The sequence below is a fragment of the Chlamydomonas reinhardtii genome, chromosome 15 (genome assembly GCF_000002595.2).
Source record: "Chlamydomonas reinhardtii strain CC-503 cw92 mt+ chromosome 15, whole genome shotgun sequence".
Classification (NCBI taxonomy): Eukaryota; Viridiplantae; Chlorophyta; class Chlorophyceae; order Chlamydomonadales; family Chlamydomonadaceae; genus Chlamydomonas; species Chlamydomonas reinhardtii.
This window is the reverse complement of record NC_057018.1, coordinates 1,691,535-1,705,308: the sequence shown is the minus strand read 5'-3', so window position 1 is coordinate 1,705,308 and position 13,774 is coordinate 1,691,535. Positions and strand designations below refer to the sequence as shown.

General features: G+C 63.2%; 3 protein-coding genes across 3 annotated transcripts in view; all 3 read right to left on the bottom strand.

Moving 5' to 3' along the window:
* Positions 1–380: 380 nt before the first annotated feature.
* Positions 381–1,711, bottom strand: CHLRE_15g643740v5 (uncharacterized protein). Its single transcript, XM_043070725.1, has one exon. It carries the CDS (start codon positions 1,676–1,678, stop codon positions 1,388–1,390), a length of 291 nt encoding a protein of 96 aa, XP_042916558.1. The 5' UTR covers positions 1,679–1,711; the 3' UTR covers positions 381–1,387.
* A 68-nt stretch (positions 1,712–1,779) lies between these two features.
* On the bottom strand, positions 1,780–7,631 carry CHLRE_15g643750v5 (uncharacterized protein). The gene is made up of 6 exons (XM_043070726.1): positions 7,242–7,631; positions 6,951–7,025; positions 6,228–6,826; positions 5,725–5,962; positions 4,218–5,417; positions 1,780–3,837 (listed from the first exon to the last, which is right to left on the bottom strand). The coding sequence occupies exons 1-6, from the start codon at positions 7,434–7,436 to the stop codon at positions 3,718–3,720; spliced, it is 2,427 nt and encodes an 808-aa protein (XP_042916557.1). The 5' UTR covers positions 7,437–7,631; the 3' UTR covers positions 1,780–3,717.
* An 801-nt stretch (positions 7,632–8,432) lies between these two features.
* CHLRE_15g644051v5 (uncharacterized protein) overlaps positions 8,433–13,774 on the bottom strand; it is a 29,108-nt gene continuing 23,766 nt past the window's right edge. Inside the window, exons 8-15 of the mRNA XM_043070729.1 lie at positions 13,482–13,602; positions 12,453–13,033; positions 12,233–12,286; positions 11,717–11,875; positions 10,954–11,022; positions 10,522–10,620; positions 10,207–10,278; positions 8,433–9,782 (exon numbers count right to left, since the gene is read on the bottom strand). Coding sequence (XP_042916556.1) covers positions 9,681–9,782; positions 10,207–10,278; positions 10,522–10,620; positions 10,954–11,022; positions 11,717–11,875; positions 12,233–12,286; positions 12,453–13,033; positions 13,482–13,602 — 1,257 coding nt within the window. The 3' untranslated portion in view covers positions 8,433–9,680. The remainder of the gene's footprint in view (positions 9,783–10,206; positions 10,279–10,521; positions 10,621–10,953; positions 11,023–11,716; positions 11,876–12,232; positions 12,287–12,452; positions 13,034–13,481; positions 13,603–13,774) is intronic.

Here is a 13,774-nt window from a genome sequence, read left to right as displayed (position 1 = left end):
TGGAACTGGGCCGCAGCGCCAAACCAAGCAATGACTGGGTTTGCCGAGGGCGGCTGCCGGGCTGAGGAATGCGTACCGTCATGCGAATGCTGGAGACGCGTAAGGCGAAATGGCACACCGCACACGGTCACGACGGCGCGACCCTGCCACACTACACCGTGCATGCATGCGTGCGTGTGTGTGCATGCGCGCGCGCGCGTGTGTGTGTGTGTGTGTGTGTGTGTGTGTGTATGTGTGTATGTGTGTGCGTGCGCGCAGGTACAACTGGCTCTGTTGCGCATCGTTGCTGTGTGCTGCTGCTGCTGCTTCCTGCGTCGTTCGCGTGGTGTTAAACCCGACTGTGAACGAAGCCCAGCGCATGCGCAAGACAGGCAACACACAACAACAGGATTTAAAACGTTTTGCTGCAGCCACTGTTCTGTATATGTGAGACACCCACTCCGCCGCGCACACGCGTACACACATGCACACGCACAATCAGTCGCCACAAGCTCGTGTCTCCAACGTCCATCGCACCGGCTTGCCTGTTCCTTATTGATTGGGCGACATGCGTCGCCACCGCACCCGCCGGCTAGCCCATCATTATTTCGTGCGACGCCGTGTTAGCGCGGCGACTGTGCGTGTGTGTTTAAGTGCGGTGTGCGAGCGCACTCGTTAGCTCATACAATGTGGCTCACACTCAATCCTTCATAGCCGATCCTGTTGCGCTACATATACACACGCACACACCCCTTTGCCGCACACTCCAATGCACTGGCAACCCCACGAATCAAGCCGCCCAGACCCACAGAATGACAGACGCCACATGCTGTGCAAGATATACCTACTATCCGCCGAGCCATGCCGTTGCTTTTCTGCCATTTGCACGTCCGCTCCAAATGCGGCTTCTCAACACAGCCATAGAGTACCGGTAGTAGGCAATCAACCACAAATGTGCGTGCGCCGCCGCTGCCTGGAGCCCCACGCTCTCTCTCCTGGTGGCCGCGGGCCGGAAAATTAACCCCAGCCCGCGTCTTGTTGTTTGTATACGGTAGCAGTTGACCTTTTTTATTATTCTGGTTGCTCCTGCGCCGAGCCACAAAGCCGCAGCTACCGCCTTATTAGTGCGTGAGCAGACGGCAACGTCCTCACTCTCGCTCGTTATTCCCAGCCATGGCCGTCCCGCCGACGCCCGCGCCCCGCTCCGCTGCAAAGCCTGCAGCGCGGGTTTCGCGCGGGCATCCGTCGGGCTGGCTATCAGCATACCGCGCTCCGAGTGAGGCGCCCGACAAGCCACGATCTCAACGGCCGCTCTCAACCGCCAGTAACGGTAACCGTGGCTTTTGGGTCGGCCACGTCAGCCGGGGCCGAACCCGCAATCCACAAGCACACATGAGTATCGAATTCCTCAATTTAGCCCGGAAACATGACATACAGCCTCTTCAACCAGTGGCTGCATGCTTGTTGGATAGAACGCAATGCGCCTAGCCACACGTGCGCGTCCCTCGTGCACCCCCTGCCGCGTCATCGGGCTGGCATTGATATGACTGACAGCGGTCCTCACGTGTCCTGCATGCGGCGAAAAGGCGGATGCAGCGCGTGGCCCCGCTCGACCCCTGTCGCCCGACCCGACAAACCCCAAGGCCCCAAACACCCCAAGCACCGGGCCCTCGCAGAAACCCGATCTCGGGGGCTCCATTGCCACCCCTCCACCACCCCCTGTGCATTCCTAGCGGAGGCAGGGCACGTGTTCAACCACCACGCCAGTGCCCTGCCCCCTGCCCCCGCCCCCGCCCCGCCACGCCACGCCCCGCCCCGCCCCGCCACGCCACGATCCCGTCACATCCGCCCACCCGGCCACCCCAAGAGCCTCTGCCCCGTGTGTCCCGCCGCGTCGCCGTCCCCTCCTCCCGCAAACCATACCATACACTATGCGTGTGCGTGCCCTCACAGCACCCGCTGCGCGCATACACCCACACACCCACACGTCGAACGTCACATTCGCACCCCGGTTGTTTGTCAGGCACCGTGTACGACACATACCCTGCGCCGCAACAGCGCCGGCCTGAGCTCCCCAGGCGTGCACAGGGGCTGCGCAGCCAATGGAGACCGTATCCATCCGTGTGTATGTGTGCGTTGACGAAACTCCGCGTGCGTGTGTGCGTAATATAAAACTCCGCATTCGTGTGTGCGTGTTACGAAACTCCGTCTATGGCAAAGCCGCACCGCGCGGACGCCTGGGTCACGCTCACACGCCTACGTACCCCGGGGAACACACGGATATAGATACTTATTTATATCTACCCATGCAATTATCAATTCAAAGCTCGGCGGTCAACTGCTGCCGTGTGCGATTCGTGGACGCACACGAAACCTTTCGCTTCTTCAAAACCCCCGTCAAGTCTTGTGGAACCCTTGCGGCTGTGGACTCTACAGAACCACACGAAGCCATGCTTTGTGAGAGTGTTCAAAGCATGTGTGTGTGCATGTGTTCTGTTCGTGCACGCACGTGTGTATCTTGTGCCGGGACCACAGGCCGTACGGCAAAACGCGGTCGCGTTGTGCGCATGCCGTACAAACAAACCCGGCAGTGCAGACCCCGCCGCCGCCGCAAACGCAGTTTAAAAGTATCCGAGCACACACAAACACCTGCGCAGTTGTGCTGTAGTTGCTGCGTTTGTTGTTGATGCAGTTGTGGTTGTTGTTGCCACCGAGAGGCCCTGCAGCCGGCGGCTCAAAGGAGCTGCTGCGTGTGTGCGCGTGTCCCTCCATTGCCGTGTTCCCTCAATCGCTGCATCAGCCACATGCGATACATACATGCATGGATATACGTGATTGTTGAACAGATGGATGGATGGAAGTAGAAAGTCAAACCAGACGGACGGACGGACAGGCAGAGTATCTAGAGCCGTGTCAGTACGTAGTGCTAATGCAACCTTATGCCGCAGAAAATAACCACCGCCGCCGCCTCCGCGGCCTCTCGCACCATCCGACCGACGGGCGCAGCTGCGCCGACCACCAACCGCCAACCGCTGCTAACATGCGCACTCGACCAACCACTCGCACTTGCAAAACGTGACACCAGAGAGACAGCGCGGGCGGCGGAGGCCCGAGAAGGAGGGCTCGTCTTCGCGGCTCCACGGCCGCTGCAGCTGCTGTTGCTGCTGCGGGCTACAGCGGGCCGCGGGGCATCCGACAGTGCCGTGGGAGAGGTGCAGCACCGCTGGCCTCCTCCCAAACGACGCAGATGCCACTCCGAGGCGACGCAGAGGCTCTCCCATGTGCTGCTGGCTGCACGAAGTCCACAAACGCTGTGAAGAAGCCTCCCCAGTTATTCAGTTCCTGCCATCGCCACCGCCACCAAAACCGTCGCCGCCGCCGCCGCTGCTACTGCTACTGTGGCGGCGGAAGCGGCACCAGCAGAGGTTGAGTTACCCAACGCCGGCACTGCCCATCGGCGCGCTTTTATTTTGTGGCTTCGCCGGGTCGCCGGCGGCTGGTTGCGAGGCGTTGCAATCGTCCGCGCCGCTAAACGCACGCGCAGCTAAACGCAACGCGCAAAGTTATTCGTTTGCCACTGTCGTTATTGTCTTTTGTAGCTTGATGGCCGTCGCCGCAAGAGCAGAAAGATGCGGCCAGCCCGAGGTGCGTCGCGGCGCATCCATCCCAACTCAACAGGCTTCTGCTGTGCCTGCTACTGCCGCTGCTTCTGCTTCCTGATTCCTGCAGTCGCCGCTGCTACTCGGCCGCCTGCTGCTGGCGACCCATGAGCTCGGCAAGCTCGCGAGCCAGCGAGGCGAAGTCGCACTCCAACTCCAGGGCGTCGGCGCGCTCGCGCTCCGGCTCCTCAGCCACGACCTGAGGTTACATAATTCATGAACGAATATGTAAGAAACGACGATTATGTAAAACAAACGATGATTATTTACGTGATGAAGGCGTAGCCAGGAACAGTAGTATACGGTAGCAGGCGCGTTGTTACCGATGGGGCAGGAGCAGGCCAGGAGCAGGGGCAGGAGCGGGCCGGGAGCGGGGGGGACAACAATTAGCCGATGGGTAGGGCTGTCGCAGGACCCTGCTGGGTGGCTGCTGTGGCGTAAGCTGGAGCCCACACGCCCTTTTACCGCCCGCTCCGTGCTCCAAACCTCCCCTGCCTCCGCCCCTGATCCTGACCCTGACCCGAACTGCTACTCCCACCGCCGCGCAACAAAACCCTCCTCCAACCCCCAGCTCCTCACCTTCATGCCGTCCGGCCCGCTGGCGCCCGCCGCGCCGCCCGCCGCCAGATAGCCAAGCGCCGCCGCCGAGGCCGCCGCAGGCAGGCTGTCCAGCTCCGAGGCCGTAGCCCAGCCCGTGGTGGAGGCCCGGCTGTAGCTGTCCAGCGTGGTGCCGCGGCTGTAGCAGCCGGCGGCAGCGCCGCCGCCGTAGGCGCCGCCAGAGGCGGCCGCGCCGCCGCCGGAGGCGGCGGCGGCTCCGCTGCCGCCCAGCATGCCCAGACCGCTGACGAGGTCGGCGGGGGCAAAGCCCAGGCTCGCGATTGAGGCGCAGGCGGCGGAGGCGGCGGAGGCGGCGCTGGCGACGGCGCCGGAGGCCAGGCCGCCGGAGCCGGAGCCCAGAGCGTTGGACTCGGCGGAGCAGGAGGGGCTCACGCCGTCGCGCGGCGACAGAGGCGACAGCGGCGCACCCATGCCCATGCCGGACATGCCGGGCACTCCCATGCCGCCGCCATTGAAGGCGCCGGCGGCGGCGGCGGCGCCGCCGGCGGCGGTGCCGGGCGCGGCGGAGAAGGCGGCGTGCTGCAGGCCGGCCCCGACGGGTAGGTGGTGGTGGTGCTGGTGGGGGTGCTGGTGCTGGCCAGCGGGTGCCGGCAGCATCAGGGAGCCGCCGCCCTGGGCGTTGGCGCCGCTGGCGTGGTGCTGCTGGTGCTGCTGGTGGTGGTGCTGGTGGTACTGGTTCTGCTGGTGCTGCTGGTGCTGCAGCAGCGGGTGCTGCGGGTGCATGCCTGCCGCCAGGCCCAAGCCCAGGTTTAGGCCGACGGCGCCGGCGGCGGCGGCGCCGGTGGTGCCGCCGCCGCTGAGGCCGGTCAGCGAGGCGTGGGCGGAGGCGATGTGGCCGTGGCTGTGGCCGCTGCTGTGGCGGTGACTGGCGCTGTCATGACTGGCGCGGTCGCAGGAGTTGCGGCCCGATGCCAAGCCGCCGCCAAGGCCAGCGCCGCCAGCGCCGGCGCCGGCGGCACTTGTGCCAGGACCGCCGCCGGCAGAGGTGGCGGGCGAGGCGAGGCCGGTCTTGACGGCGGCGGCGGCGGCCGCCGCCGCCGCCGCGTCAGAGCCGGCGGCGCCGCTGCCGGCGGTGCCGGGAGTGACGGGCGGCGTGGCGGCGAGGTGTGGCAGGAAGACGCCGGTGCCGCCGCTGGCGTGTGCGCCTGACGCGATGACGGCCTACGCGCGTGCGTGTGGTGACAGCGGCGGCAGCGGTGCGGCGGTGCGGCGGGGTGATGTGGTGAGATGAGAATGAAAATGTTGAGAGATGCAAGAGAAGTGAGCGTGGGGAGAAGGTGCGAACAGCGCGGGCGAAAAGGCAAGCGTGGAGAACAACGCACACATGCAGGGACAGGGGCGGGGACAGGGACAGGAGTATGCATGGCCGTGTCATCACGGCTTCACGGCTTCATGGCTTCACCGACAGTTTATGCAGCCCCGTCATCCCCGCCTCGCCCCGCGAACGGCAACTCCGCCGCCCGCCCACCTTCATGGGGTGCCAGTCCTCCGACGCCCACGAGGGGGCCTTGGCAGTAGCAGCGTACCGGGCCCGCCGCCCGCCGTCCGCGCCGCCACGCTGCCCGCCGCCGCCGCCACCGCCGCCGTTTGCGCCGCTGCCAGCCGCGCCGTTGGCGGCGCCGCCGTTGCCGTTGGAGCCGTTAGAGCCGCCGGCCTGGCCGCTGCGGCCGTTGGGTCCCAGGCCGGAGGGCTGCCGCAGAGGCGCCCTGCAGACGTAGATTGGGCACACATACATTCACGCATTTGTGTTCATGGGAAGCAGCAGCATATGAAATAAATTTAGGCAGCACGTCAGCAGAGCACGAAGCTGTACGACCGTGGCGCATACGGTATGCAATACTGCGAACCCCCCAAAGCATCGAGAAGCCGGAAAGACACTCGGCGAAGCGCTGCTGATGCATGTGCGTCCAAGTACACTACCTTCCCCCGCGCGCTGTGGCCCTCGCCTAACCCCCTCCCCCTCCCCCTCACCTCTTGCTGGGGCCACCGGCCTGGCCGCTCATGCCGTTTCCATTCCCGTTTCCACCGCCACCGCCACCACCACCGCCGCCACCGCCGGAGCCGGGCGGGCCCTGCTGCTGGCCGGGACCTCCCATCATACCTCCTGCGCCCATGCCGCCCACGCCCATGCCCATACCGCCCGCGGGCCCCGGGCCACCCGGCTGCTGCGGCGGACGGTGGTGCGGGCGCTGCCCTGCCAGCAGGTGCTCTGAGCTGAAGGATCTCACAGGCAGGTTGTGCTGCAGCCCCGCAACGCCCGGAACGCGTAGCGCGAGCGACTGGTGCGGGCCGGCGTGGCCGCCCGAGGCCGCGGCCTGCTGCAGCGCCGCGAGCTGGGCGCGATGGTGCGAACCGAATTCCGCGGGGCTGAGGCCGCCCGCGCCGAATGCCGCGCCCGCGCCCGGCGAGAGCATGGGGTCGTAGGCGGCCGGGCCGCGGCCCAGGCTCTCCAGGTCCGTCGTGCGGCTTCGCTGGAACGGGTTGCCAGCGCGCGCCTGGGCGCCATGCTGGTGCAAATACTGGTGCGTCAGGTTCGCGAGAGCCTCCTGCTGCTGCAGTTGCTGTAGTGTCTGCAGGGAATATTTCAGTTTTGATATGTAAGAACAGGTGCGCTCTGGGCACGGCCCGTTAAGGCTCGAAGCGTGGCGAAGCAGAGAAACTGCCTCACCGACCGACCATTGGCCCTGCTCGCACCTGCAGCGCCGTCGCTACTTGGACTTGCTGCATACGGTGCTCCTCCAGCTTGGCAGCCAGGCTCTGTGCGACCTCCTGCGCGGCAAAGGTAAAGTGCGCACGTAGAGTCGCGTAGGAATGGTACCCTTACGCACACGAGGCCGGGCTGGCAGGTTAGCCGCCGATGCGATAAAACCAGCTTCGCAATACACGTTCGGAGCAGCGCGAAGCCTTGAAACCGCTGCAGGACCTAGCTTCTCGCACGAATCCTCGTAACGAAGTGCCAACACCGCTTGAGCCCTTTTGTCGCACCTGGTAGATTGAGCTCTGGTCAGTGGGCGCTGGCCCAGCCCAGCCCAGCCCAGACTGCGTCAGTGGTGGCTTCAAGCCTCCTCCGAGCCCCAGCAGCGCACCCGGCCCCTGTCCGGCAGACGCCTGTGCAGCCAGCAGTGCACCGACATCATATCCACCTAATAACAGCTCCTCCAGGGCCGATAAGTCTGCCATGGACCCCGTCCCTAGCAGAAACGAGCAGGGCTCTGATTTCTAGCCCCGATTCTATTCAAACCTAATTTATATGTATACGCAGTGATCAAAGGTAACTAATTTGTCTAGAAACGCAAGGCTTGGTCAAGTCCGGCAAGCGCGCTGATGGTGCCACTAATTGTCAGCACTGGCTGAGGGCTTGGCCCGCCAAGCGATGTCCTAAATGCAGTTGTAGATGACGTGCAGGACACAGGTTACAGCATGGCGGTCGCCAGGAAGCGTGGTCGTGCACGGCGTTCGCGCACCCGACGTCGGCACACTTTTGGCTCGGAAGTCCTCCAACTCCCGCGCCCCTCGGCCAGACCTGGCATCGACGCTGAAGGCACCTGTACGCCTACAACAGGAGCGAAACCATCATGTGTGATCTCCAGATGCCGCACCGCACGCGCAACCATCAGTTAGGAAAGATTGGTCCGAGCTGGTCCGAGCATCGACGTGGCCTGTCGTGAGCCCCAGAAGTAGCGATTTTCCGCCTAAGATCTCACAAAGCCTTCGCCTTCGACACCCCCCCCCAACCCCGCGGCCACGGCGAGCCATTGCGTTTTCCTTCCGTGACGTTCTTTCGACAACACTTTGAACGGCGGCACGCATCCACCAATTTCCGCAGGGGTTCCGTAGAAATTTGCCCAAAACCCGCCGAATGCGGAGAAGCGTTTTGGAGTTTTTGGCCGCGCTTCTACGAAGCCACACGATGAGATTATGAATGCGACATTGCAAGAAGTGCAGTCCGACCAACCAAGGGTGCCATTGTGCATCCTGACAGCCCCGCCACAAGCTGGGTGTCCTGCCTTGCATTCCTGTGGCTGGGCCAGGGCTGGGGCTGGGCCACGGCTGTGGGCCGTGAATCCGTGATGACCACACACATCCTGAAGCACGTCAATGACAGACCCGAGCCCCGCACGCTGAAGTCTGGGGCCTGCAGCACAGGCGGGCACTCCCGAGGCACTCCCGGGAGCTGAGCTTGGAATATTACACGACCTGGCATTCCAGTAGTACGGCAGTTGAGCTGATAAGATTACACAACTTGGCGTTTCTGTAGTACCTGAGCCCGCAAGGAGTTTACAACAATCCGACTGCGGCGACAAAGGGGCCACCCTGGCTCCCTGGCTCTCTCTGCCACATGATGGCGGCACAGCCCTGGTGTAATGAACCAGAGGTCCAAAAGTGCATGCTCGTTACACCTGGTCACCTGTTGTACAAACGCGCCGCGCTCGCCTGGTTATGTCCCTATACATCGGCATGAGCATTAGCAGCAGTCAATGCAGAGGTGCGGTCTGTGCTTGTGTCGTGCGCACAGGCTTTTCAAGCCCCCAAGCTCTATTGCATTGGGTTTGGTTTAGTATGGGCTGGTATCTACAACCCCCACGGTCCGCTTACGCGCACTGCCACATACGGTACACGTGCCTCGCCCCTTCTTCCCCTGGGCCGCACGGCCCGCACCTCCGATTATGCCGCCTCTAACCAACACGTCGCCTCGCCCCGTTTCTCCCCGGGCCGCACATCCAATGACGTCGCCCCAACCTAGGCATCCACCACCATAAGGTATGTCACGTGGGTATCACGCCTTATTACGTCACGGCAATGTTGTTGTCTGTGTGCGTAATGGCCGCCCTGCTGCGTCAGCCTGTGCCGGGCGCCTTGCTTCCACACCCCCTCCCGCCGATGAATGAATAATCTAAATCACATTGCAACAATTGCACACACACACACACACACACACACACAGACGCACGGACCTCAGCAACTAACCTCACACACCCGCAACGTGCTCAGACGACACGCGCACACAACGGATGGCACGTTACGGCAAAGGTTGACTTGATGGACAAGTACAGGCATAACCGCTTTACCGGTGTTCCGTGTACCGTATTGCCGGTAAAAAGCAAGCAGCTGACACAGTTTTATCCATCTATGCACATGCAGCTGTGTCTGGTCCTACCCCATGCCAATTGGTCTTGGTCTTGCTCCAGGCCTGGGCAACGTGCCGTGCCGTGTCGTGTGTGTATGTGTGTTGATACCCACATGCCCCCGTCCCCCTTCGCCACCACCGCCCCCGTCGTCACTCGTTCCGGCCCCCGCCTGCCACGCCCCTCACTCCCTTCACACCACCCTCTCCTCACCTCACCACGCACACGCCGCAAGCACAAGTCACGCGGTAAAGTACCGGTGCTATCCAACACAAGCGAGAAAGTTGTGCGTAGCTTATTACATGCCGAAGCGCTTCAGGACGTCGTGCGCCTTGCCGTTCCGCTTCTCGCTGGCGCTGATCAACTGCGCCGCCGACAAGTTGCGCCGCCGCTGGTACACCTGTGGGTGGTGGGAGTGCGGCAGGGGAGGGGAAGGGGCGGGGGGTGCAGGAGGGGGAGGGGGTTTGTTTCCGCCATCCCACTCGACGCAAAAGGAGAATAACAGGGGGGAGTTAAGTCATTCCAATCCCAAGTATCACAAGTCCAAGGGAGAGGCGGAGGTTGTGGGGCTCGTCACAACGCGTCGCAATAAGGGAAAGCAGCGCAATGCAGAGGCACGATACAGAGAAGGAGAGGGAGCGCACGCACGTACTGCTCCGCCGGCCCGCCCCTGCATTTATTACCCTCGGGCATACAGCTCTACCCCATCCCGCGCCCCACCCCATCCCGCCACGTCCCGCCCCACCCCATCCCGCCACGTCGCGCCCCATCCCGCCTAGAAACAGCGCGCCCCGCCCCGCCCCCTGCAAACAACGCGCCCTCGCCTGCAGGGTGGTTGCGGACTTGTCGCCCACACGGATGGTGCTGGTGACGTGCATGCAGTCGGGCGCGCCCACCTGTGTGCAGGTGTGGCGGGTGCGTATGTGGGTGGGTATAGGTGTGGCAGATGGCTGGGTGCGGTGTGGGCACCGTAATCCAGCAGGCAGGCAAGGGGTGGAGGCAAGCACATGACACCAGCGCTTCCCTCAAAGACATACACACACATACACACAAGTGCACACACACACAAGCACACGCACGCACACGCACACACACACACCACACAAGCACACACACACACACACACACCACGTACGCACCGGGTCGGGGATGGTGTAGCTCTCCTCCAGCTCGCCGGCGAAGGGCGCGCCCCAGCTGGCCCGGCACACCACCCCCGTGGGCACCCGCTCCGCGCAGGCCTGTGAGTGGTGTTGAGAGGGAGTGTGCGGTTGTGGATACGTGTTTGGTACAAGGAAACAGGGCTATATGCGTGTGTGCGTGTGTACGCTTGTGAGGTGCTGTTCGAGAGTGTGTGGTGCTGTGTTTATCAATCCCGATGTAAAAGAATCTGAAGATGAGAAGGGGGAGCGAGATACCGGCGTGCGGCAGCTCTTCCTCCCACACCACGGGCACCGCCCACCATGGCGTCTGCCTCCCAGTGACCACGTCATCCTATGGAACCACTCCAGACCATTCACACCATGACAGCCACCAGACCAGACCAGACCACACCACACCCCGGCACCGCCCACCATGGCGTCGCCGCCGCGCTGGTCACGCCGCCGCATCTTGGAGCGGGCGCCGCCGCCCATTGGGTACACCTGCATGTGCGTGTGTTGAAAAGAAAACAACAAAACGAAGCCCGCCCAGATGTGCGTGTGTGCGTGTGCGACATGTTGTGTGCGTGTGTTGGTGTCTGTTCGTGACGATTTCAAATAAAAATATACGGTATGCGTGCGTATGTGTATGCCAAGGAAACGCGTGTGTGCATGTGTGCGCGCGCGTGGGGTGCACCCGTGTGTTCCCGGCAGGACCCTGAGCTCTGTTCGTTGGCCCCTCCCCGGCCCCGACACCCTCCCCGGCCATGACACCCTCCCCGGCCCATTGCCAGAGGTGGGATTGGAATGAACTACCCCTCCGTCCCCCACCACACATCTGCTCAGGCACATTACGCCTCCCTCGGTTCGTCGGGATTGGAGGACCTGAGCGCCTCATCCCCAGACGCGCACAGCCCGAAGTGTGTTTCCTTGCCTTGCGCTTTCCAACACACGCTCCAATAAACACACGCACAACCACAACCACAACCACACGCATTATTTTGTATATTTAACACACACCATCCACTCTCGCAGCCCCCTTCCTCACCTCGGGGACCTTGAAGTAAGGGATGAACTACCCCTACCCCTCCCTCTCTTCCCCCATAAATTTATAATTTGATAAATAAACACATACGCACACAATGAAGTCTTCGTTCTTTTTAACTCTACATCCACCTCGCGCACCCCCCTTCCACACCTCGGTGACCTTGAAGTAGGGGATGATGGTGAGGAAGTGCACGTGGAAGGCACCGCCGGGGGCCCGCTGGGCGCCGCCGGGGGGGCCGCTGCTGGGCGCCACCGCGTGCAGCTCCAGCCCCTCAATCAGGCGGGCGGTGGCCTTCTGCACGCCGCTGATCTGTGTGCGGGCGGGTGGGTGGGGTTGTTAGACAAGTGGGTGGGTGGGGTCGTTAGACAAGCGGGTGGGTGGGGTTGTTAGACAAGTGGGTGGTGGGTGGTTGGTGTGCGGCACAGAGTGCGTTGGTGCACAGAGTTAGGGCAAGTAACCCTCCCCCTCGCCCCTTTAGTTTGGGCTCTAAAACTCCACCTCTGCCCACCTGCCACAGGTCCAGCGCCCTCCCACAATAGCCGCCCAACCCCAACCCTCAGCCCGCCTCCTGGCGCGCGTGCCATACACACTGACACGCTCCGACAGCCCCCTCCCCTTTCCCTCCTCCTCTCCCCCTTCCCCCCTTTCCCCCCTTCCTGTCCCCACCTGCCACAGGTCCAGCGCCTTCTCGTAGCCCCCCACATCGCTGGCGTCCAGATCCTGTGAAGAGGAAGAAGGAGATGGGCATTGGATCCAGATTCTGAAGGGGTGGCTTCATGGTCAGACGTCGCGGTGAGGCGATGCCAGCGCGATACACGCAAAGCAACTACTAAAAGATGCTTACAACACCAAAACCTATACGGTACTGCAAGAGAAAGCCACGCACCTTCTCCCAGATGCCAGCCAGGCAGCCAGGCTCCACCGCCGGCACTGCCGGCGTCGCCGGCGGCTTCACCTCGGCCTCAACGTCGTCAATCACACCCGCAGTCGACAGCATCGGCGCCGCCGCGGCGGTTGAGCCGGTCACCGTTACGGTGGTGGCCGTGGCCGTTACGTCAACCGTCGGGCCCAGACGGACCATCTTGATGGGCGGCTGGCCCGGACCACCAGGCGAGATAGATCCAGAGCTAGGGCTGGATCTCGAAGTGGCGCGGGCGGCGGCGGCGGATGCCGCAGTGGCGGCGGCCGCCAGCGAGGCGCTGCCGCCGTTTCCGTTACCGTTATACTTTCCGTTACCGTTGCCGTTGCTCGTGGAGGTGGTTGTGGTGGTGGTTGGGGCGTCCACCATGACGGCGGCGGCGCACACAACGGGCGAGGCGCGGGCGCTGACGCCGCCAGTGGCAGCGGCGAGGCCGGCATCTGCGGCGGCGGCGGCCGCCGCCGTGACGGAAGCGGCGACGGAGGCGGCGGCGGAGGTGGGGGCGGGCGGCGGGCGGGGCGGCGGCGCGAAACCCGACGTGTAGGCACCTGCGCGTTATGGTGGGGGGGGCAATGGGGGAAGAGGGTGAAGAGGCATAGAGGAAGGGGATGGCGGATGGCGAGGGAAGGGAAGGAAAGGGGAGGGGAAAAGGTCGGGGGCGCTGCTGCGTGCTTGCGTGCTGGGGTGGGGGCTGGTAGGGGTCGGGATGCGCGGGCACGCAACAGTACGAGAAGGTGAATGAGGGGACGGGAGGTGATTGTGTGCCCGAGCCCAATGAATCACGTCCCAAAAGTCCGGTGAGGGGCCGGCGTCGCGGGCTGCGCATCGTATTTAAAGTGCTCTCAAGCGGTTGCAAGGGTATCTGTACCGTACGAGAAAAGCAAAACCGGAGCGCCCTGCCGCCAACCCCTTGTAAACCCCTCGCCGACATTATCACTTTCCTTTCAATTTGGTGATCGCTATCGCGATCGCAATCAATTGCGGTTGTTTACTCACGTGACGACGGGCCGCCGCCGGGCTGCTGCATGTGGTGGTGGCGCTGCTGGCCCCCCGGTGACGGCGGCGACTGCTGCTGCTGCTGCGGCATCATGGAGCCGACCACCACACCACTCATCACCTGCGATGTGTGCGTCAGAGGTAAGAACAAGGAGGGAAGGCAACACGACGTGTGTGTGTGTGTGTGTGTGTGTGTGTGTGTGTGTGTGTGTGTGTGTGTGTGTGTGTGTGTGTGCGTGTGTGCGTGTGTGTGTGTGTGTGTGTGTGTGCGTGTGTGTGTGTGTGTCAAGAAG

Bases quoted from the DNA above. Each gene is read 5' to 3' on its own strand.
- CHLRE_15g643740v5 (XM_043070725.1), bottom strand. From the start codon at position 1,678: ATGGAGCCCCCGAGATCGGGTTTCTGCGAGGGCCCGGTGCTTGGGGTG.
- CHLRE_15g643750v5 (XM_043070726.1), bottom strand. From the start codon at position 7,436: ATGGCAGACTTATCGGCCCTGGAGGAGCTGTTATTAGGTGGATATGAT. The intron at 5,963-6,227 runs GTGAGGGGGAGG...CTACGTCTGCAG, and splicing joins GCCGGTGGCCCCAGCAAGAG to GGCGCCTCTGCGGCAGCCCT. The intron at 3,838-4,217 runs GTGAGGAGCTGG...ATGTAACCTCAG, and splicing joins GCGGGCCGGACGGCATGAAG to GTCGTGGCTGAGGAGCCGGA.